Here is a 21,080-nt window from a genome sequence, read left to right as displayed (position 1 = left end):
AAGAAAGAAAGAAAGAAAAGAAAAGAAAAAGAAAAAGAAAAGAAAAGAAAGAAAAGAAAGAAAAAGAAAGAAAAAAAGAAAAAGAAAGAAAAAAGAAAATAAAAAAATAAAAAAATAAAAATAAAAGTAAAAAATTATTTTTTTTTTAAATTCTTATTTCTTATTTTTTTTCAATGTTATAATTTATCATGATTTTCTTGTTATAGCCACGGTAGGGTGAGCGTATAGGGCAAAATCGGGGGCTTTCAACAGTTTGGCCTCTGGTGCTCCGTATAGCAGTACGAACAGTGGACCAGCCGCTCTGCTTGTCACCAAGAAGACTCTGATAATGCTAGGGCCAAATTTTTTCCCTAGTTCATTAAAGTGCCTGGTACAGTATATCAGTGATTGCAGAGCTTTTTTCCTCCGCATGTTTTGAAATAATTAACAACACAAGCCCACGCGTAATTTCCAGAGCTCATGATAGTACCCAGTTGGTTTTGTGACATTTGTTTGGTGGATGTACTAGGAAGTGGGTAATGTATTGTAGCTAGGTATGAATATGATGCTGTCTGACATTCAGGTACCAGACGGCCAGCACAGATTAGACATTACCCCTCTGCTCCACTAAATTGTTCTGCTTATCTTAGCTTGCATGGCAATTTACAATCTCCCATTATACCCAAGGCTAGGTATTGCAGAGCCAATCCATTCAATCACTTTGAAATCAAAAAAAAAAAGAAAAGGACATTGACAAAATAATCAGAAACGCTCGCAATATTATGGTAAAACAATAAAGGTTCATTGCCGAATTACGAGTCGATAAAACCAGGTTCACTTGTGCTGGGGACATCTCAATCCATAACTTGTGTATCGCATCTTATCTTATCGCCGGGGCAAGTTTTCAGGGCATCGCGATCGGCATGCCGTCCAAATTTTTGGTCGCCATCTACCTTCACCCAAGCGAATAGCCCAGCCCCCCGATTAGCGACGCCGTCGCATTCTTCGTGAGAGTGTCCGGTGGTCACTCTATGACCGGATCTTGTTCTTCCCTTTGTATGCGACATGGACGAACTCAGTGCTGCTATTGAGGCGGCAGCTGCAGCTGCGGCGGCTTCGTCGCAAGAGCCGCCGGAGCAGCCAAAGCAACCAGATCATCCGGAGCAGCAAGAACAGCAAGAACCTCCAAAGAGTATGTACAAAGCAGGCACTCCTCGAGCAACGGCCTAAATGGCTGAAGGACTTTATATTTTGCACTACTTCAATCAACCAGAGCATTCAATCATGTATCCCTAGCATTCCAAAGTCGTGCTAACCCGTTCGTCATCTGCCAGGCCCCGAGGTGAAGATGGAGATCAAGCCCGAGCCTGTCTCGCCTGAAGTTGCTCCTCCCTCGCCCATGAAGCGCGCTCGATCTCCGAATGAAGATGCAGAGACAAGCAACGAGAAACGACAAAAGATAGACGTTGATGACCAGAGCCTTTCCAAATCTGATCCTCTTCCCCTACCAGACCTAGGCATAGAGCCGACGACAGAACTGGACCCGACGCCAGTTGCTGATACCGAACCGATGACCGACATAGACCATGACAATGTAGCTGATATGGACGAGATTACCAAAATGATCCAAGCAGCTCAAGAGGCTGCCTTGGCAGATCAGGTATCGCAGGACCATCCCGCCTCCGATTTCCACACAGACGTCAATGGCATTGGCGGCGACGAGGATCATGCTCATCACGATCTGGACTTGAACAGCATCATGGCGAGTATAACCAACGGCCTGGAGACTGGTGGAGATCTAGACACAAATGGGGATTTGTTGAACCACGACAGTGGAAACGACTCTTTGACGCTGCCGGACTTGTCTGCGTCGCTCCAAGCTACGCCAAAGAAGACCACTATATGGAGCAATCGGGCGCAATACACACGACAGACATATATACTGCCAACCTTGGGCAAAGTGGCTGTTGACATTCTCATAGCCCTGTCTGAACAACCTTTAGAGGACACAATTACAGCACTCAACGACCCAGATAACAGCACTGTGGGCAAGGAATACGTGTTGCTAAGATCCTTCTTCGATTCCCTGCGGAAACAATTGTCAGAGGACTTTCCTCTACTTTATCCAGATCAACTCGACATCAGCAGCCCCGAAGATCGGGAGATTATCCGAATAGCTAATTTGGCTACTTCGTGCGCAAGCATGTTTGGCGCTAATGAGCTCGGCTGGCCTGATTTGAACACGAGCTTTCTCAGTACATTTGTGGCTGGGGGGCAGCAAATGGCTACTGAGGAAGCTGATTTGTACCTTGGCCTCAAGACGCAAATGTTCTTGACTCTGCTCGAGTCTGAGCAGTCCAAACCCAGACATCAAATACTGGAAGAGCTCTTTGTGACCGGACAAGAGGACTCCCTCAAGAAACACCATCCCGACTTACCGTTGGCTCAATCTGAGAGCAAATTTCTCGCTGATGCTGAGACCAGAAAGGCAATGCTATTGAATGAGTCCCATGATCAGAATAGTATTCGTAAGTGAATCATCTTCTATGCATTGCTCGCACGTCACTGACAAGGGAAATAGTGGCCTTGAGCCAGCAATACACCTATGAAGCTTTTCTGGACGAGCTCAGCACATACCTCGATAAGCACATGGGAAATATTGAGAAGTTGGGATCTAGCCCAACCAGTGTGTCGGCTGATGCTGAGAGTGCTGGCTTATTTGATGGTGTCAACGGCCTTGATAGCTTCGATATCGATGCAGCTATCGCTGAAGCAGCAAAGGCCGCACAAGAAGCTGTAGGAACGAATGGAACTGCCAACAATGTCGTGACTGAAGATCTCGCTGCCCTTATATCATATGCATCCGAGCAAGCACAAGGCTCAGGCTCGACCGAAATGTCTCCAGCGGTTCTGTCTACGAGCGAGAGCGCCATGCGCGCCACCAATCTGGCCTTGCAGACCATGCAGCGGAATCAGTACCACCCGACGACAGTTCAGCAAAACACGAATGGAACGTCAACTAGCCAACATGTGTCTCATCAGCCACAGCAACAAGCAGCGCAACAACCAGCGCAACAGCAGCAGTACTATGCCTACTCTCAGCAGGCCAATGGTAATGTACAACAGGCACAGGGTTCAGACAGGGTCGAGCTACCCCCAGGTCAGCATGCTTCCTCAGAGATCCTATATGAGAGAGCCAGACAAGCTGCAGCCGCACGATCTAGCACTCATGCTCGCAGAGAGGGCTCACATTCAACGCGACGGCCTTGGAGTCCCGAGGAAGAAAAGGCTCTAATGATGGGACTGGACATGGTAAAAGGTCCCCATTGGTCTCAGATCTTGAGTTTGTTCGGTCAACAGGGGCGGATGAGCACCATTCTCGCCGACCGCACGCAGGTTCAACTCAAAGACAAGGCACGAAACTTGAAGTTGTTCTTCTTGAAGACGAATTCGGAAATGCCCTACTACCTTCAGTGTGTTACGGGCGAGCTGAAGACTCGTGCACCTACACAGGCTGCAAGGAAAGAGGCCGAGGAGCGGGCCAGGCTCACATCAGATCCTGATGATCAGGCTCGCGTCAGTGCCACCATGGCTTTGGGCAGTCTACACAATGGCAATCCGGCAAGGCCTCAGCCAAAACCGTCACCTTCGAAACCTGGAGTTCCTGGCCAAGTGGTTCACCACAGCCACGCGCACCCAACCATGTCACATGCTGCTCAGCTGCAGAGGACGGCGTCTGGTCATGTACCAGCCCATTCTCCAGCACATTCTGTGCACAACTCGCAGCATATTCAGTTGGCTCAAGCTGGTCAGAAGGCTCACGTATCTGGCCAGCCTGCACACCCGCACCATATGCAACAGGTGGCACCGAGGCCGCCTCATCATGCGCAGAATCAAGTGCCATTGAAGCCGCAGCCAAGCCAGCAACCGTCACTGCAACCGCAAAACTCGCAACAGCAAACACTGCACAATCACCAACGACCAGCCGCTCCCGCGCATGGTCAGACACCCCTGCACCAGCAGCACCAACGGCTTCAGCATTCTGGCCAGCCGCAGACGCAGCGACCACTGCAGCAGCAGCCACAACAACCACCAAGACAAGTTCAACCACAGCCACAGCAGCATGTCTCACATACTCCACTGCAGCAACAGCAGCAAAAGCCAATACAGCCTCAGCCAGCACAACATCAACCTCAACATCAGCCTCAGCATCAACCACAGCCACATCCCCTCTTGCAGCACCAGCCAGCGTCAGCAGCTCACGCGCAACCTCAAACACACGCTCAGCCTCAGGTTCAGCAAGCTCAACCAGCTCAACTGCAGGCGCAACAACAGGCTCAGACACAGTCCCAGCCACAAGCCCCAGCTCCTGCGCCCCCGAAACCAGAAGATCATGGAATCAAGCACGAGCCTTTGAACGAAGAGGAGGCCGGCTTGTTGGAACTGAAACGTTTCATGAGCCAAGAGAACAGTGCCGAGAGCCAGGACCAGAGTATTGAGGCTGCCTTGCTCGCAGCCTCGGCCGCCGTTGCAGCACAGCCAACGAGTTAACAAGGATCCATTAAAAAAGCTTTATAGCTGTGGCGAGGAGGACTTTTTGGAACCGCAATATCGCGGTAGGTTTCATAACTGGATCTCAGTAACGATGATGTGTACGTAAATGATACCCCAGACACGATTCCTCGCGTGTCGTGCTTGTTCCTGTAGGAAACAAATAAAATATTGAATTGGGCCACAAATGTCAGTCCCTGTCGAGCTCCAATTGGCAACGCTCATCATGGTCCAATCTAGCGGTGCACAAGAAGCGGTCTGTTGCCGACCAGACCTACGAATGCCTGTGATCCAGCCAAGATTATCGACTAGTCTTTGGTACGGGGAGAACTTTCAAACGTATCCCGGTCTGAAGGACACACAAATACACCAGCTGTAAGAAACAACGTTTCCGTGTGGACCATTGAGAACATGGCAATATTCTATGACATGGTCGAAATCCGCCGGGATATTTCGCACTTTGTTACGCGGACATGCTGTTTGCTTGATCAACACTCATCTAATTCGTTTCGATCGCCTCGTCTCGGCTACGTAGCTGTGCGACATGCCGGATAGCAAACTCTTGAACGCGATTGACCTTTCTTTCACCGCCACACGCTGGGCCGGTTGACTCATTACCATTCTTGACTTCTCGAGTCCGAAGCAAATATAAATACAGAATATATCAAGCACGAGCATTCTTTATGCAGGGGCGAGTCGAAATTTCAGGTTTGTCGAGCTGATTTACAAGTGGAAACCCCTTTTAATCGTTGGCTTCTCTTGCGCCGGGTATTCATCATGCCTGGGTTATTCCAGAGCTTCTTTGAGGCTCTCCAAAAATCAAATCACCGTCACGGTGTCGGCCCTCCACCTGGTACACGCCTCTTTGGCAAATCTGGCTCCAAGAAAGTTTCCAAGGACGACTCCAAAAAGGGTTATAAGACTTGGCACTTTTGCGCCTACAAGGGGTGCAAGAGCCAGTCTGAGGCGTATGCCAAAGGTCGAAATTATGGGTTTCTGGCATCACCTTATTGCAGCGATCACGCTTGCCGTCACTGGGACCATGGCCAGCCGTGCAAGAATCCGACCAAAAGGGACGAACCTCTTTGTGACATTCGTACGTGATCCTGTCTATGTAGACAAATTTCCCCAAAGGATTACGAGCTGACAGAAGCTACACACAGACAAGGAATGTAGTCATCCTAGGTGCGGCAACATTCCCAAGCTCATAGGCAAAACGAAAAGATCACCTTGGTGCTTAGATCGTACGTTTGGCGCAACATTCACGATGATATAGCTTCAGACTAACGTGTATATAGACGGATGTGTCAAGGATGGTTGCAAGAATCAAAAAGAAATAAAGAGTGCGAGTCTCAACTCCAAGTACTGCCTCAAGCACACTTGCGTCGAGGCCGACTGTCTCGAGATGTCGGATAGCGCTCTCAACAGATGCGAAAAACACACGTGCGCCTTTGCAACATGCCTCGAGCCAGTCACGCCTGGTGATGATGCCGTGACGAAATACTGCGCAAGGCATAGGCAGTGCAAAGCAGCGACATGCAATCAAGACGTCCAACTGTCCGATGGTCGCGGACCGTTGCCATATTGCAAGGACCACTATTGCGCCTTTGGGCATGATTGCGACGAGCCGCGCCATGGCACCTCGACCGCGTGTGAGAAGCATATTTGTCGGTTTGTTGGATGCAATAACAAGAGATCTAGCACAGCCGGCTCTCTGTTCTGCAGCGACGCTGACCATGAGTGCAAAGTCGACCAATGCACCAGGGAGTCGTTTGCGCCAGCCAAGTCCGGATATTGCCTTTACCATATCTGCCGCGAGTATTTACCGCCAACCAATTGTGCTAGCCAGGGAGACCAACAGAAAGGAGGCTATTGCGACAAGCATGAACGGTGTGTTGAGGCTGGTTGTAATAATTTCCGCTTTGTGAATGGCAGCGGAGATCGACAAAACAAGTGTGAAGACCGTAAGCCTCTTGGTCCTACTTAGCAAAGTTCATCTAGACAGTCACTAATCGTCTGGCAATAGACCTAAGGCCCTGCGATGCACCAGGCTGCGACAAGCCCAAGGTGGCCAATGGACGCCGTTGCAACGACCACATCTGCTTGGCCAGCAACGACTGCCAAGGCATCCGGGTGCCCTTGTCAACATACTGCAGCAGCCACAAGTGCACCGTCCCTAGCTGCCCGGGCCAGCGCCGGGTGATGGACGAGACGGTGCCGATCCCGACGCTCATGGCGGCGCTGAACCCGACCGGCAACGCGCTGCAATTTGTACTGGGCTTTGGGGCGTTTTGCGCCAAACATACCTGCGCCCAGAGCAACTGTGCTGAACGCACTTTTAACGGCGGCAAATTCTGTGCGCTTCATACTTGTCGGTATCAGGGCGGGTGTGGCGCCGAAGTCGAAGATCAGAAGAGGTACTGCGCGGCGCACATGTGCCAGTCGAGGAACTGCAACGGCGAGGTTATTGCGAACGGGCAGTTTTGCGTCGCTCATACCTGTCACGCGCCGGGTTGTACCGCCGAGGCCCAGGCCAAGGGCCGGTACGCCGGCTGGTGCCACTACCACGAGGAGGAGAGCAGCGACTCGGACACCAGCGACTACTGCTGTAGCAGCAGCAGCAGCGACGAAGACGACAACGGGTGGGGAAATCCCCCATGGCCAGGATGGCCTGGTTTCGCAACAGGTGGCAGCCGTCATCATCGCCGAGGCAGGAGACGTCGGAGACGTAGTCGCCGGGGAGCTGTTCCCGGGTTCCCGTAGTGAGTGTATAATAAGTCGACATATTCCCAAATTTTCCGCCCTTTCTTGCTAACGGCATCCCCCCAGGCGCCACAATGACTAGTACCATGCGATATTGGGTGTTTCTATGGAGTCGAAGCTTCACAGAAATACGGTTGGGCTGCCTTGCATCTGTTTGTTGACTCGGTCATGATATTGGCTTTCTAATGGCTCTTCATCCTGTCCGTCCGTGAGACGATCCCGGGACAGCTTCAAAGCATAAACTGCAGGCCCTTGACATATTATGCTGTTCCTAGTCTTGTTTCGAGTGAGGAGAATTGAGTTTGAGGTGATTTATTCCCATGACTCAGGTAGGATTGCTAGTAATAGGGCTATTAGCGTGCTTCTCCATCAACAAATGGTGACAAGAATTGGAGTTTGCCAGACCCTGATTCTCTCAAACCATCAAACTAGGGCTTCCAAACCGTTCGACTAGAGGCTCAGTAGTAAAGCAACCGCTTGCGTAAGAGTCGAGGCTATTTTGCATGCTTTTTGGCGTAGCATAATTCACCAAAATGAACTATCATGTGAGATGCAGTGCGCCTAGCAAAGTCTCTTCCAGTCGGCATCTCTGGCGCAGTTCCGCCGTCTTGGGACGCTTTTGCTGTCGGTCCTGACTCGCGTGCTTGTTGAAGAACCAGGAGTCATAATCTTGGCATCAACCTTGCAATCACCACACGCTGATCCCACATGGGCCAAAAATGAGGTCCAAGTGCGGGCATCTTGCTCAACACTGCGGAGGTATCATCGCCGCATCCGCAGCTGAGGCCCACTAGCTCACCACAACTGGATACCCTCCACGCAATATCCAAAGACTCGCTTGGGGATCCAGGGACATAAGGACCTCTTCACCACACAGGCATAGCATTAGAGCGAACCCTATTGCCCCTGAGCCAGGACACAAAACACCCGAAGAGGTAGTTATCTGCGGCTCTACCCGTGTGTCACTTTCTTCACGCCAGCACTACTCCAACACTAATGGGCATTCGGCCCTCGGGACCTGACTAGGCGATTGTTGCATCCATGGTGATGGACCTTATCAGAAATTTGAGCACGGAAATATTGAGAGCTGAAGAGAATATTCCCAGAAGAGTAGCTATCGGAGAGCAGGGGGTAGTCCTCTTGAAGGGGGCAATTCCTGTGGTTTTTTGAAAGAAATCCCATGCTCATTTTTTAAAGTTTCAACTTTCACATAACAACCGCGATTACCGAGCTTCCTTTTAAGAAGGAGAGAGCACAACAAAGTTTTCTTGGCCTGACCCAACCTGGCGGAACCAGTCATTGCTTTCAGGCAATCTATGGGGCATTCTGCAGCCCGGGGGCTTTCACCGCCATGTATAACCCATACACGACAGAAGCTTGGATAGAGTACGCAATAAGCTTGCTTATTATCATCATACGCATCGGGTACCGATGCAGCGTGGTTGGATGGGACTGGGCTGGCGACGACTACATTGCCGCCTTTGCTGTACCATTATGGACGGTATGATGGACATTATTCTTTCTGTCCAATCGGAAAAATTTCAAAGAGGGACACTCTGAGCTTATTTATTTTTACCCGCAGGGAGTCTTGTGCATGCTGCAGATGATTAGCGAATATGGCAGCATCACTGGAATGACCGACGCAAAGGCCCTGACCCTTACCGACGACGAGATCAAGAGGATTGAGATTGGAAGCAAATGCCTCTTGGCAGGATGGTGTCTCTACGTTACCATGATCTTCTGCATGAAGGGATGTATGCTGTTTGTGTACCAACGACTCACGTACGTTGCCAACGATTGTTGATTTCCGTTGTACCTTTTTACTCAACTTGTAACAGGTTCCAACTCGAGCAGCAACGTCTCGTCAAGATTGCGTCCGTGATGACGGTCCTTGCGTACATCGCCACCATCATGGTCTGCCTCACCCGCTGCATGCCCTTTCACAAGAATTGGCAGGTGTACCCATACCCCGGTGGTAAGAAATATTCGCAAGACAACGTCATGGCCTTGGAAGATATTGACACGACATAGACGCCTGCGCACTCAACGTACCGAATTATCTGGCTCTCATTGTTACTAATGTGACGTAAGTTAACCTCTGCCTCCCACATTTTGCGGCAGCTCTAATAGTAATTATAGCACTGATTTGGTCATCCTATACATTCCAATGCCCTTGCTATGGGCGGTCAAAATGCCACTTCGGAGGTAGGGAAATCCTCAGTATGAATACACAGACTCGCATCGTTACTAACACCCCCAACAGAAAGGTTCTGTGTGGATTTTGGCTGTCTTTGGGATTCTTCATCATTATAGCTGCGCTACTAAGATGCATCCTGTGCTTGAGCGACCCGACTTCGATCAGTCTGGGCACAATTTGGTCGATCCGCGAGACATTTGTCGCCATTCTTGCGGTCAACATTCCCGTCTTGAAGCCACTCATCTTCTGGGTCACGACCTTCCTCGACGACCTCCTCAGCAGTCAGCGATCCAAGCGGGACAGGAGCAAGGTGACACCATATAATCTTGGCAGTGGAGTCAGCGGACTGCCCCTGGGCCCAATGGATCGGAGGTCTGAGCGCCGGTCGAATGTCTTGAAGAGTCGCAACGGCAACGGCTGGACAACCGTGGGTGGCGGCGGCAGCGAGGAAAGAATCGTTGATGATAACCATCTCCCGGTATTGGTGCCCCACGAGAGTCACGACAAGGAGACGTCGATCAACTCGAGCGAGCAAGATCGTAAAACAGCAGATGACGGACAGATTTGGGTCGTTGTAAGTGTTTACATTGCACGAATATCCACATATCGGCGCAAGAAGCGAGATGCTAACACATGTGGACTCCGCTAGAACACGTTTTCCATATCCGACAATAAGGATAAATCACTGAAACCATAATCAAGGGGAACAAAAGCATACGGCCTCTCACCTATACAACATAATACTACCCCAACGACGGACAAGTCATAATGGGCATAAATCATAGACTTAGATAATACCAAACTCTACGGCGACGTCTCCTACTTTCTCGAATATACGAATTACGATACCACCACAGTCTCGAACGAATGTTTCCTTTTAGCAGTACTGATGCTACTCGGGCATCCTTTCTCTTTCTGCTCAGTCTCTTTAGTCTTGCCATGACTAGACTGGGGAATTCTCTTGCTTTTGGATATGAGCATATCTTTGCAAACTGGTCCGGGAGCAAAGCTAGCAAAGAGCTTTCACGCCCCCTTACTTGGATCCCTTGGCTTGCTGACTATGATGCACACGGGAGGATATGCAGGGCCTGTGTGTAGACTTGCCAACATAAGTACTTCCTTTGCTACTATAAATAAACTAATCAGATCCAATTGATTCGAATCCTTTTTCTTTTGTGCCTCGGATGGGGGAAACTGGTCGGCAAGGCAATCGCTCGAGGTTCTGTAGATAGAAACCTTCTGTCTGCTACATTATGGGCGGCTGCTCGCTTAGCGCTGTTGGTTCGCGGCCCGGACCGACCACATGCCCATTTATGTATGCACAATTGGACTGCTGTGAGAATACTGCTGCCTGGGGCCACTTGGATGCATTTAAAGCGATGCGCAACAACAACAACAATGTTGAACATTGGGTTCACCTGATGAGATGCTTGGCCGCGCAGACGTAAACCATCATCATTGCAACTTTATTAATACAAAGTCAAGCTTCCGCATCGCAGCTGTATGACTCGTTCAAAGCAAAAAGCCAACCAATTTTCTTGCCCGCTCTCTGAATCGTCGTCATTGTCTCTAGAGTCTGTACGCTCTTCACATCTCACCATCTGAAGAACATGGCACAACAAGGGTTGATTTTCCAGGTCCCCAATGAGATTCTTCTCAAGATTTTCAATGAGATCGTACTCCCTGAGGCTCCCTATCAATTGACCTGGCCGCTCGCACTGACTTGCAAGCGATTCTACACGCTTGCCCAGCCCATTGTCTGGTCGCATGTTACTTTCCAGAATGACGACTGGGATCAGGATCCGCTTTGGAAACAGCCTGGGCACAAGGCGCGCGTTCGCAGCCAGAGAACGAGGGAGTGCCTCAAGATTGCTCCGCATTGCGTTTCCTATGCCAAGCGAGTATCCCTCTTGGGAAGGGGAGAGATTGGCTTCAAGAATGCAATCGACGTTGTACAAGATTTTCCCAATCTCAAGAGGCTGGATATAGAAAGCGTGCGCAACATAAGCAGAATCTGGGATGAGTCGAGTCGAAGAGGGGATAGATATGTTGTGGAAGACCCAAAGATTGCAGCACCACCTCCCGTGAGTCCTTGCACGGTTTGATCAGAGTTCATCTTGTTCTAACAAGCCGCCGTCGTATAGGGCCTCGAAGGATCAGCTGGTTTTGATGAGCTGCACGTGAGCCGATTCAAGTTTGGATCGCCAGATGCTCTTCGCAACTTTTTGTTATGGCCAAAGAGTTTGACAGTATTCAGTATTGACGAGCTCGCTTCCGGGGGCCTCACCTGGGACTATCTGTGAGTACTCAAAATCATGCCGTCATTTCATTGTTTGATCCTCGCGGTCGAAGAACATGATCCCTTGTTTGGTTTTACGATCCCAAGTCATGGTCCTACAATGATAGTAAACTCTGTGTCAATGGGGAACTTGCAAAGCTGACATGTTTTCGGCTGCCAAGGCTGAGGTGGGAGAATTGCTGTAAATGGAATTACCCAATGCTTGTCGACATACTCTCACATCACGCCACCACTCTTCGAGTATTGCGCATCCGCCAAATGGGAACCGAGGCATTTGACGAATTCAACATCAACCACTTTACCGCCCTGGATACACTCGAGATCTGCTCGTCGAGTTTATTGCCTACCGCGCATGTCGCCTGTGAGAGCTGGGCACTGGCAAATCTGAAGAGACTCGTCATGAATTGCAGTGCAAGCAGTTCCCGACATGGCCCACAGTCATATTTCATCGAGCGAATACAGGAATGGCTAAAGCTATTCGCGAGCGCAGTTTTCCATAGGAAAAAGTCCTGCCAAGTCGCTCTGCAGGAGATTGAGATTCTTTGGTATACCGACAGCTTCCACCACAGCTTGCCACTTCCGGATGAGCGCCGGCGGATGGAGGACGTGAGGCTTCATATTGAAGAGTGCGGTCTTCAGGCCATCCTCACCTTCCAAGACCGATATCCACCAATTGAGGACGACGAGGGCTACGAGGACGAATTCTGAAAGAAAAAGGCAAATGGTATCATATTATGGTTCGACTCGCCAAGATGGTGCTCTAAGCTTCTTTTCATGTAGAATCGATTGCAACCACTACTAGTGACCGCGCGGGAACAGTGGCAGTCAAGCTGGCGCCGTCGTACTCCAAAAGATCCGAGCTCTCGGCCAGGTCATAATCATTGTTCACCAAGTACGCAGTAGCATTGTTGACCTGCGTGATGTTTTCAACTGTGATTGGGACCGAGGCGTCGTCGTCGGCATTGTTGATGATTTGCAAGGCCAAGTTGCCGCCCGACGCGAAACCCTCGGTCGACTTGAATGCGGCCACTGTAATGTTGGCCACACTGGAGCTGGCGTAGACCCTCTCGGACCCGGGACGGGCATAACGCCCAAAGGCGGCGTAGGCGTAGTAGCGCTTGGAGATGATGTTGGTGTCATTGATGGTCCGGATCAGAGGAGTGGCGGCACTGCTTGGGCGTTAGCGAACTTCATCAAACGTGTTATGCATTCAGGAACCCCAAAGATTACTACGCACTTTGATGGCTGCGCACCCATCCAGTTGATAAAGGCAGAAACATTGGCGACTGTGAAGCCTTGCAGGATACGGTTTGCCCATGTCAGTCCCTCGCCTCCTCCATAAGTACCTCGCGCTGTTTTGTCGTAGGTCAGCAAGTGGTCAGTCATGGTGGTTTGATCATTAAAAAGCACTTACTGTCTCCTTCGACCGAGTACCAAGGCTGGTCAAAATACGAAGAAAGCTCCGCCCACTCCGTCTGCCACACTTCCTTGTCCGTGTCGAATGGATCTCCGAGTGGCTGGCCGTATACGTGCGACGAGATGACTCCGGTTAGCTCTTCGCCACCGGATTCCTGCATCTGCGCCAGAATCTCGCGTCCGTTTTCCCAACCAGCCCAGTCGCAGCAGGTAATCTGCACGTCGCCCAGCCCAGCCTCTTCCATGGTGGGCGCCAGCACCTTGAGCATATCCGTCGTCTGGTACCCGTCGGCCTCCATGGACGCGTACGTGACGGAGATGTCGGGCTCATTGAGGGGGCCCAGGTGCGTAATGTTGATGCCCTCGTCGGCATAGTACTTGACCCACTGGACCAGCTTGTCGGCGTACTGCTGGCGCCAGTCGCCGGTCGCGCAGTCGGTGCCGTTGACGCCGCACAGGTAGCCCCCATTGTCCGTGTTGTTGTTGCTCTTCATGTAGGCATCGGCGCCCCACGAGTTGCCGTAGAACAGGTTGACGCCGCGCTTCTGCGCCTCGTGCGCCCACCAAACCTGGCTGCTGTCGTTGCGGTCCCACACGTACGAAGCCGCAGCGTCGGGGGTCCCCGGCGAGAGCGGCTGGATCGAGTTCATGTGGTCGCCCGAGCTGTCGACCGACGAGCCGATGCCGATGCGCAGGATGGAGAAGCCCGCGCCCGTAACGGGGTCGTGGAGGAGATCAAACATCTCCTGCTGGCGCTCGTCCGACATGGTATTGTAGACCCATTGCGCGCGCTGGAACGCCTCAGAGTACCCCAAGCCCCGGATGGTCTGAAAGGTCTGGCTCACATCCACGGTTATGTTTGCAGCAGAGGTCGGCGAGTCACTCGTCAGTCCCGTTTGCATCCGGGACAGGATGTTGAGCAGGCTGAAGAGAGCCTTTGGAGCCATGTTGATGTGTTATTACGCGACCACGAGGGGGGACACGAGGCTGCCAGTATCGTATGTTGCTGCTCTCACCATCAAGGTCTCCCTCCTACATGCTCCTACACGGAATTCGGCCCATCTTTATGTTTTCCAAAGATAAGAACGCTTTCGGAATGACAGGAGTACCATCCCAGTCGGGCATCTTGGCATTGTGGGCATCGTGAAATTGCAGACATGGGACTTTTAAGCAATGCGCATTGCTACAATTGGCATGCATTCTTGAAATAGAAAGAAATCGTGCATGGCAAGTTTGGAATATGAATGACAGTCAGTGTTGCAGAGGCAGGTGTTCTTGGCAATGGGGCATGGCCATGGCCTCTGTAAAAGCCATGGCGGGCGGCATGGAGGAGGTATTCTCTGGTGTTGACTGCACGTGTAAGCCATCACACTCAGAATAAAGACTGGATCCAGAAAAGAGCCACTGTACAAAGTACGATATAAGGATTGAAGCTTGGCACTGTCTAGTCGGAACAGATTCCAAGCAATTGGGTTCGTGGAAGCCGCCGAAATTCTGGGGGAAAACGAGAAACTTGGAACAAAAGATCAAATTACATACGGCGGCCGATAAAGGGTTCAACCAGTAAAAATCGCAAACAACCGGTTCAAGCGGGACGTTTGGTGGGCCGGTAAGAATGCGATCATCATTCAGACCATAAAGCCCAAACAGCAATGCGACTAAGCTTAAAACCGTCTCTAGCGAATTTGAGAAGCCACTTGTGAGCGATTTTGTTTTCTTTTCTTCTCTCTAATCATTTCCCCACGTTTTGATTCGTCCCTTACCTGCGGGCCGGATCTTGGACTTTTTTCTAGGTTAGATGTTCCCGATGACCGGCTTGGGTCTTTATTCACATTGGCATACTCTGTACTAGTTGTTTACTGGCATAAAGTGCAAAAGAATGAAAAGAAATGGCTGTATTGAATATGGACGTAGCAGTGACCTCCCGAGGTTTACTTGCGCTAATTGTTCGATGCTCGCTATCATTGTATTAAATGGTACATTCGGCTGCCATCCATCTCACCCAGTGTAGGTATTCACGATGCTGCAGGGCAAAGCTTAACTGGCAGGCAGATAAGGTCTCCCGTACGCTAATTTAGGGGGCACTTTTTTTGTTTTTGTTTTGTGCATGCATCTAGAACAGGGGGTGTGGGATGGATGGGAAATCGGATCGGGAGAGGGGGGAATCAAGCGCCTAGATCCAACAGGGAGGCCGCCGTGTCTTTGATGCATTCCTCCAACGGTCGGAACTTGACACCCAGTATATCTTGGGCTCTAGCATTATTATAGCCATAGACGTCTCTGGGAAAGTCGTCAATGGCGTTGTCTGGCAGTAGCGAAGATAGTTTTGGGTGTGTCTGCCGGATAACGTCGCAAATCCTCTTGTCTGGGCGTACATAAGTTTATGTCAATTTCTTGTTTTTCCTTGTCATTGTCTCTCTCTCTCTTGTGGGTGGCAGAGAAGCAGTGGGATGACATCGAATGTTTTCCGAGTAGGTAGGTACTTACTTGAACAGTGACCGGCAACCACAAAGAAGCGCTTATTGCCGGCTTCGGGGACTTGGATTGCTCTCATGTGTGCCAATGCAACATCTCTGACGTCCACCCATAGAAAAGTCCCAGTCGGGGGCAATGCCTGCATCGAATATCTGCCTTGAATAAAGTCCCGTATCCTCTGGTTCGAGGTATTGAGATTATTCAGCGTAGATAGGTGGTGCACTACTGGCCCGTATACTAGTGGCGGGTTGATGGTGACGAGATCGAAACCTGGCTTTTCTGCTTGTACAAACTCCCACCCGGCCCTTTCCGCAAACGTCTTTTAGGGGTGGATAACTATAGTCAGCGAGCGGCTCCAAACTTGCAAAAAGAGATTTTCAACGCTATTACAAAGAACTGCGGTCTAGGATAAAGTACTACTACTCACTTTGCTTCCACGGTACGCCTTGGTGCGGTCTGTAACGGCCTCATCCCATGATACGGGGTTCCACGACGATTCATCGTAGATTTTGGGCGGCCGGTTAGGGTTGACGATGGCTGCGAAGCTCGATGTAATAACCACTCTTTTGCAAGTAGGCGCATAGGCCTTGATTGCGTGTAGTATATTCTTTGTACCACTGATGGCCGGCTTCAATAGACCCTCAACCGGGTCCACAAAGTTGTCGTGAAAGGGGGATGCCGTGTGGAACACGGCAGAAAAAGGAATTCCTCGACGGAAAACCTGGGTGTTTGCGTTATCAGCCAGCCAATTCTTGTGCACCAATTGACTAACAGGTGCATACTCACATGTTCAAAAGCTTTTGGGTTGGTAATGTCGCTCACTACAAGATATGAGAGCTTGCCATTGGAGATATCTGCATGGCTGGTAAGGACATTGTTGCCCTTGGCTGGCGACCGGACGGTAGTGACCACTGTGTAGCTGCATCGATGGAAATAAGGGTTCCCGTCAGTAAAAGAGAAGTCATGGAACGTGGACCTTTCAGCGTACCTGTTTTGCAATAGGGTCCTTATGATATGCGCAGCGATAAACCCGCTACCTCCTAATCATAGCGAGTAAGAATCTCAAACAGCCCAATCCAGCTCGGGTCACCTCACCAGTAACAAGCACAATACTCATGGTTGGCGATTTCATATAAATAGATAGAGGCAGACAAGTAGATGAGCACAAAAAGAGTCGGAAAGCGAGAGAGAGAGAGGCAGGAAACTTTTGGACAGGATTTGAGGACCCTGCGACGACAGTAGCTACCGAACTATATTCAACAAAGCTGTCGACCTTTGAACTACCGTACGGTACTACTTGCAACCTATCGAAACCACCTTGGCCGACTTCGCACCCAATACAGCATGTACCAACAACAACAACCCGAAATAGATGCGGGACTATAAAGTCTCCTTCCTTTTGCACTGCCCATCAACCCCGCTGGATCGCCCGAGGCAAGTATCGGTCGGAGGAAAAGGACCTGCCTACAGTACTTACAATGTGTACATACAAAGAGTGTGTGCTTACCGCGCCTGCCCGTGCCTAAGCGTTGGAGTTCTGTGGTCGCACAAGTGTAGGTACATTGAATCATCATCATAAACATCATAGCACATATGCACAGGACGTCTTACATACATTACGCGTTGACCTGGCGGGAGGGGCCGGGCACCTTTATTGCGCAACAATAACAACATAATCCGGCTTCCAAGAGCTCTTTCCCCGAATGTCCCCTCATCAAGCTCTCTCTTTCTATCTGGTCTACTTAGCCAGCACCCCGTCTCTACTCATTATAGAAGGTTTGGCCGATGCAAGCACCATGCAAATCAAAAACAACGGGCCAGGAAACGCGAACAAAGAAACGCCCGGTCGCACACAAGTGCCGATATCGGTAGCGCCTCAACATCCGCACCAAAAGTCGCGATCCCAATCACGGATTCCATTCACGTACGTACGCGATTGAATACATACCTATGGGAGGGCCCCGTTATCTAATAGGTCCCACATCCGCACCTGGGGTAAGAAAGTCGTCCGCATGCCAAGCTACATTATCGTTGGTCTCTACCCTAGATGAAGGTTATAATAATACAGAATTACAATTGAAGTGACTGGCAGGCTTGCTGGCAAGCCTGCCAATCCAGGATTAGGGAGGGGACCCCTTATCGTAACGTAGCGCTACTAGCCTACAAACCTGCTAGCACAGCGAGTATTCTGCACTACCAGACCTGAAATTTGGGCACCCGCCCGCTGGCTGCTGGGGGGGAATACAAAGCACTTCCGTCGCGGGTCCGAAAGCCCATTCGCGGGGTTATCGTGAGCTATCGGCTTTCCCCGCGCGTCTCACTGCCGCAAGATCGTATGCCCCCGAGAGTGTGAATACGGAGCCCGATGAGACGTGAGAATAAAATATGGTGAACCTGGATGACCACTCAGTCGGGGGCTTTCATTTACTATTAAAGCGCGCAATAGCTTCTAATTTCCTAGTCTACTTGGATAACATAGTAATCAACGTTGCTTTCTTTTCACACCTTTTTTTTTTTAATTGTTCCAAACGTAATTGCTCTTTTGTATACCCATTTATAAAACATGGCTGCATCGGATAACAAGCACGTCGTTTTCGACGTTGTAGGTAAGTGAAATAACTCGCCATTAATGGGCGACAGTTTCTCATCAGTGACCCTTAGGCACATGTGTTTCCTACGAAGCATTTTACGAAGCCATTGAAGCCCGCATCGGCGACCGTTTGAGAGAGCTCAACATTGGCTCCCGCATTTTCGGCTACGCCTGGATGGAGGCGGGCGAAAAGGAATACACATACCTCAGCCTGTCGGGCAACTACAAAGTCTACTGGACCGTGTTCCGGGGCATCTTTTACCGCACGCTGTGGCAAGCGGGCGTCAAGGAGCCGCGCAAGCTCTGCACCGACGAGGACCGCGAGTTCCTGCTGGCCGCGTACAAGACGCTCAAGCCCCGGGCCGGCCTCACCGAGTGCTTTGCCAAGCTGCGCGACGCCGGCTTCACCGTCTGGGCCCTGACCTCGGGCGACGTCTCGCGCGTCACCGGCTACTTTAGCGCCGCCGGCATTGACTTTCCCAAGGCCAACTTTGTCTCGTGTGACGAGATTGGCGTCGGCAAGCCCTCGCCTGCTTGCTACAAATACGTCCTGGACAAGTTCCCGGCCGAGAACCGTGTCACTTGGTTCGCCGCTGGGCACATGTGGGATGCCGCCGCGGCACGCAAGTCTGGGTATGTATCACCACAATGAACATTGCTGATCCTCCTTGCTGACTTGTATCATTAGTTTCAAGGGTGCCTGGGTGTCCGAGTGGGAATTGGAGCAGTGTGAAGATGTCTTTGGCGAAATGGACGTTGTCGCTGACAGTCTCCCGGCCCTGGCCGATGGCATTGTTGCAGCTAGTACAAAGGCATAAATGTAGTCAAAAGTGATACGAATTTACAAGACTGCCATGATGGTGCCCTTTGCTCGTACGAAAACTCCCAATCCTCTACTGTGATGGCCGCCATGTAGAGGCCAAGATGCGGATGCTTTTCGCAAAAAAAAAAAAGACCCAGCCATTTGCTTGTCCGTCAAAAGTCACCAAGGTAAGAGAAGTTGTGATCGAGATATGTCACACTGGGAGCTCAATGCATCATGTCGCATTCAAATATTGATAATCATAGGTATGTCGCTTTGATAGTTCCAATAACGATAGAATCTTGATTCGTGATCGCAGTAAATTCAAGAAGCATCTCATAGTTTCGGTCTGGCTTCTATCTCACGACCCAGAATATCACTCCATGTGCTATCCAATCGCTCTTGCGTAGCCTTGAACAATGTGGGCACACCTGTCTGTTCGAATTTCTTCCTCTCCCGTAACATTTGCACTATTCCCTTGGCAGTCAACAGAATCAGAGGCATGCCGAACCCCGAAAATCCTGCCATGATCATTTGGCCCGGCTTACCAGGCACATCACCCACATGCGGCATCCAGTCGGAACTGTAGCCCATGACTATGACCAATTGTCAGTACTGAGACTCTCCAAGAAGATTCTGATATGTCAAGTTTTCACTCACTGCCTGTCCAGATCTTATCCACATGGGCACCCGAATTCTCCCATCCCATAAAGGTCCTTTGCATCAAGTTGTCAAAGTAGTGTTTGGCCGGCTCAATGAGCTTGCTATCATCGGCCACATTATACCACTGCGAGAGATCATCCCAGAACTCAGACTTGGCACCGCCCACAATGATGCTGCCATCGTTTCGCGGGATCAGATAATCATACACGCCGGGGCCGTGGCGGATACTGTACGTCTGCGGCAGAAACGGGGCAGCGCTGCCCTTGGGAACAACGATGCGACTGCAGATGCCCCGAACCGGAACAATATGGTCTCTGAATTGAGGGGCCAGGTTTGCCGTGTAACCATTGGTCGCCAGAATCACCTTTTTGGCCCTGACGACGCCGCGCTCGGTCGTTACCAGCCAGCGGCCGTCGGGCAGCGGGTTCTCCGAAATGCAAGTGACCGGGGTGTAGGTTTGGAGGTTCGCACCCTTTCCGAGCGAGATCTTGAGCAGATGCATGACCAGCTTGTATGGCCAAACGTGCGCGGCCGTAAACGTAAAGGCACCCAGTGCTCCTTTAACGCCCGAAACCTGGGAGAGGTTAGTATATCACTGAAGCTTTAGTTTGGCCCTTGGGGCATTAGGTAGATACTGACCCGTTCAGCGTCCTTGCGGCCAGTGTAGTGGATATCCTTGAGGCTAGCCACCCCGGATGCAGACAGTTGCTTGAACGCCTCTTCCGTCTCCCGTGCCAAACCCTCATCCAGGGTAGCATCGCAGGCCCTCGTCAAGGTAAAGTCGCAGTCGATCTTTTCCTTCTCGACCAGCTCCTTTACGGCATATACTTGGGATGCTCCAAAGTTTGCGAATTCCACCGCAGCCTTGGCGCCGTGCTTTTTGATGTGCTTTGGAATACCGAAGTACACATCTGGTTTGAGATGACCTCCTAGAATTTCGAATCAGAGATTGTTCCCAGACAGATGCAGATCAAACAAAGGATAATTACCATTGCGTGCCGTCGCTCCGGAGCATGCCTCTCGAGCTTCCAAAATCAATACCGAAGGGGGCGTTGGGTTGTCTTGGTAAATGTAATAGGCGAGCGCTGCACCAGAGAAGCCGGCGCCGATGATGACCACATCGGTCTCCGCAGGAAGTTCGGGGGTGCTCCGGTGCTTGTCGAATTCTTGAAGATCAGTCCTCCAGAAGGAGGCTGTCGAGTTGGGAACTGGAAATTGTCTTGAAGCCATTGTGATGCGACTTTGCTATACTCACAATGAGTTCTATGAGAGGTTATGGATCTGTCTGCCGATTTATTGCTCTGTTGTTGCTGTTGGACTGCTCAACCGCCGACTGAGGCCGTAA

General features: G+C 50.7%; 10 protein-coding genes across 10 annotated transcripts; 7 read left to right on the top strand and 3 right to left on the bottom strand.

Annotated features, from left to right (window-relative positions):
- Window positions 1-1,044: 1,044 nt before the first annotated feature.
- PFICI_03401 (uncharacterized protein) lies at window positions 1,045-4,530 on the top strand (the record flags this gene model as incomplete). The annotated part of the gene is made up of 3 exons (XM_007831982.1): window positions 1,045-1,171; window positions 1,314-2,507; window positions 2,561-4,530. 3 exons carry the CDS (start codon window positions 1,045-1,047, stop codon window positions 4,528-4,530), a joined length of 3,291 nt encoding a protein of 1,096 aa, XP_007830173.1.
- A 777-nt stretch (window positions 4,531-5,307) lies between these two features.
- PFICI_03400 (uncharacterized protein) lies at window positions 5,308-6,458 on the top strand (the record flags this gene model as incomplete). Its single annotated transcript, XM_007831981.1, has 3 exons — window positions 5,308-5,626; window positions 5,829-6,201; window positions 6,272-6,458. 3 exons carry the CDS (start codon window positions 5,308-5,310, stop codon window positions 6,456-6,458), a joined length of 879 nt encoding a protein of 292 aa, XP_007830172.1.
- A 274-nt stretch (window positions 6,459-6,732) lies between these two features.
- Window positions 6,733-7,293, top strand: PFICI_03399 (uncharacterized protein; the record flags this gene model as incomplete). The annotated part of the gene is made up of 1 exon (XM_007831980.1): window positions 6,733-7,293. The coding sequence occupies one exon, from the start codon at window positions 6,733-6,735 to the stop codon at window positions 7,291-7,293; it is 561 nt and encodes a 186-aa protein (XP_007830171.1).
- A 1,351-nt stretch (window positions 7,294-8,644) lies between these two features.
- On the top strand, window positions 8,645-10,187 carry PFICI_03398 (uncharacterized protein; the record flags this gene model as incomplete). Its single annotated transcript, XM_007831979.1, has 7 exons — window positions 8,645-8,794; window positions 8,876-9,075; window positions 9,132-9,268; window positions 9,325-9,379; window positions 9,433-9,498; window positions 9,557-10,064; window positions 10,140-10,187. 7 exons carry the CDS (start codon window positions 8,645-8,647, stop codon window positions 10,185-10,187), a joined length of 1,164 nt encoding a protein of 387 aa, XP_007830170.1.
- Window positions 10,188-11,100: 913 nt separating this feature from the next.
- On the top strand, window positions 11,101-11,793 carry PFICI_03397 (uncharacterized protein; the record flags this gene model as incomplete). The annotated part of the gene is made up of 2 exons (XM_007831978.1): window positions 11,101-11,574; window positions 11,635-11,793. 2 exons carry the CDS (start codon window positions 11,101-11,103, stop codon window positions 11,791-11,793), a joined length of 633 nt encoding a protein of 210 aa, XP_007830169.1.
- A 194-nt stretch (window positions 11,794-11,987) lies between these two features.
- PFICI_03396 (uncharacterized protein) lies at window positions 11,988-12,497 on the top strand (the record flags this gene model as incomplete). Its single annotated transcript, XM_007831977.1, has 1 exon — window positions 11,988-12,497. The coding sequence occupies one exon, from the start codon at window positions 11,988-11,990 to the stop codon at window positions 12,495-12,497; it is 510 nt and encodes a 169-aa protein (XP_007830168.1).
- A 64-nt stretch (window positions 12,498-12,561) lies between these two features.
- On the bottom strand, window positions 12,562-14,152 carry PFICI_03395 (uncharacterized protein; the record flags this gene model as incomplete). The annotated part of the gene is made up of 3 exons (XM_007831976.1): window positions 12,562-12,958; window positions 13,027-13,141; window positions 13,204-14,152. 3 exons carry the CDS (start codon window positions 14,150-14,152, stop codon window positions 12,562-12,564), a joined length of 1,461 nt encoding a protein of 486 aa, XP_007830167.1.
- Window positions 14,153-15,370: 1,218 nt separating this feature from the next.
- PFICI_03394 (uncharacterized protein) lies at window positions 15,371-16,797 on the bottom strand (the record flags this gene model as incomplete). Its single annotated transcript, XM_007831975.1, has 6 exons — window positions 15,371-15,570; window positions 15,693-15,999; window positions 16,108-16,401; window positions 16,467-16,599; window positions 16,669-16,720; window positions 16,776-16,797. The coding sequence occupies 6 exons, from the start codon at window positions 16,795-16,797 to the stop codon at window positions 15,371-15,373; spliced, it is 1,008 nt and encodes a 335-aa protein (XP_007830166.1).
- A 1,446-nt stretch (window positions 16,798-18,243) lies between these two features.
- Window positions 18,244-19,088, top strand: PFICI_03393 (uncharacterized protein; the record flags this gene model as incomplete). The annotated part of the gene is made up of 3 exons (XM_007831974.1): window positions 18,244-18,286; window positions 18,342-18,903; window positions 18,959-19,088. The coding sequence occupies 3 exons, from the start codon at window positions 18,244-18,246 to the stop codon at window positions 19,086-19,088; spliced, it is 735 nt and encodes a 244-aa protein (XP_007830165.1).
- A 320-nt stretch (window positions 19,089-19,408) lies between these two features.
- PFICI_03392 (uncharacterized protein) lies at window positions 19,409-20,965 on the bottom strand (the record flags this gene model as incomplete). Its single annotated transcript, XM_007831973.1, has 4 exons — window positions 19,409-19,668; window positions 19,733-20,309; window positions 20,375-20,664; window positions 20,725-20,965. 4 exons carry the CDS (start codon window positions 20,963-20,965, stop codon window positions 19,409-19,411), a joined length of 1,368 nt encoding a protein of 455 aa, XP_007830164.1.
- Window positions 20,966-21,080: the final 115 nt, after the last annotated feature.

Source organism: Pestalotiopsis fici (genome assembly GCF_000516985.1).
Source record: "Pestalotiopsis fici W106-1 unplaced genomic scaffold PFICI_Scf_2, whole genome shotgun sequence".
NCBI classification, from domain to species: domain Eukaryota; kingdom Fungi; phylum Ascomycota; class Sordariomycetes; order Amphisphaeriales; family Sporocadaceae; genus Pestalotiopsis; species Pestalotiopsis fici.
The sequence above is the reverse complement of the archived record's forward strand: the minus strand, read 5'-3'. Positions and strand labels throughout refer to the sequence as shown.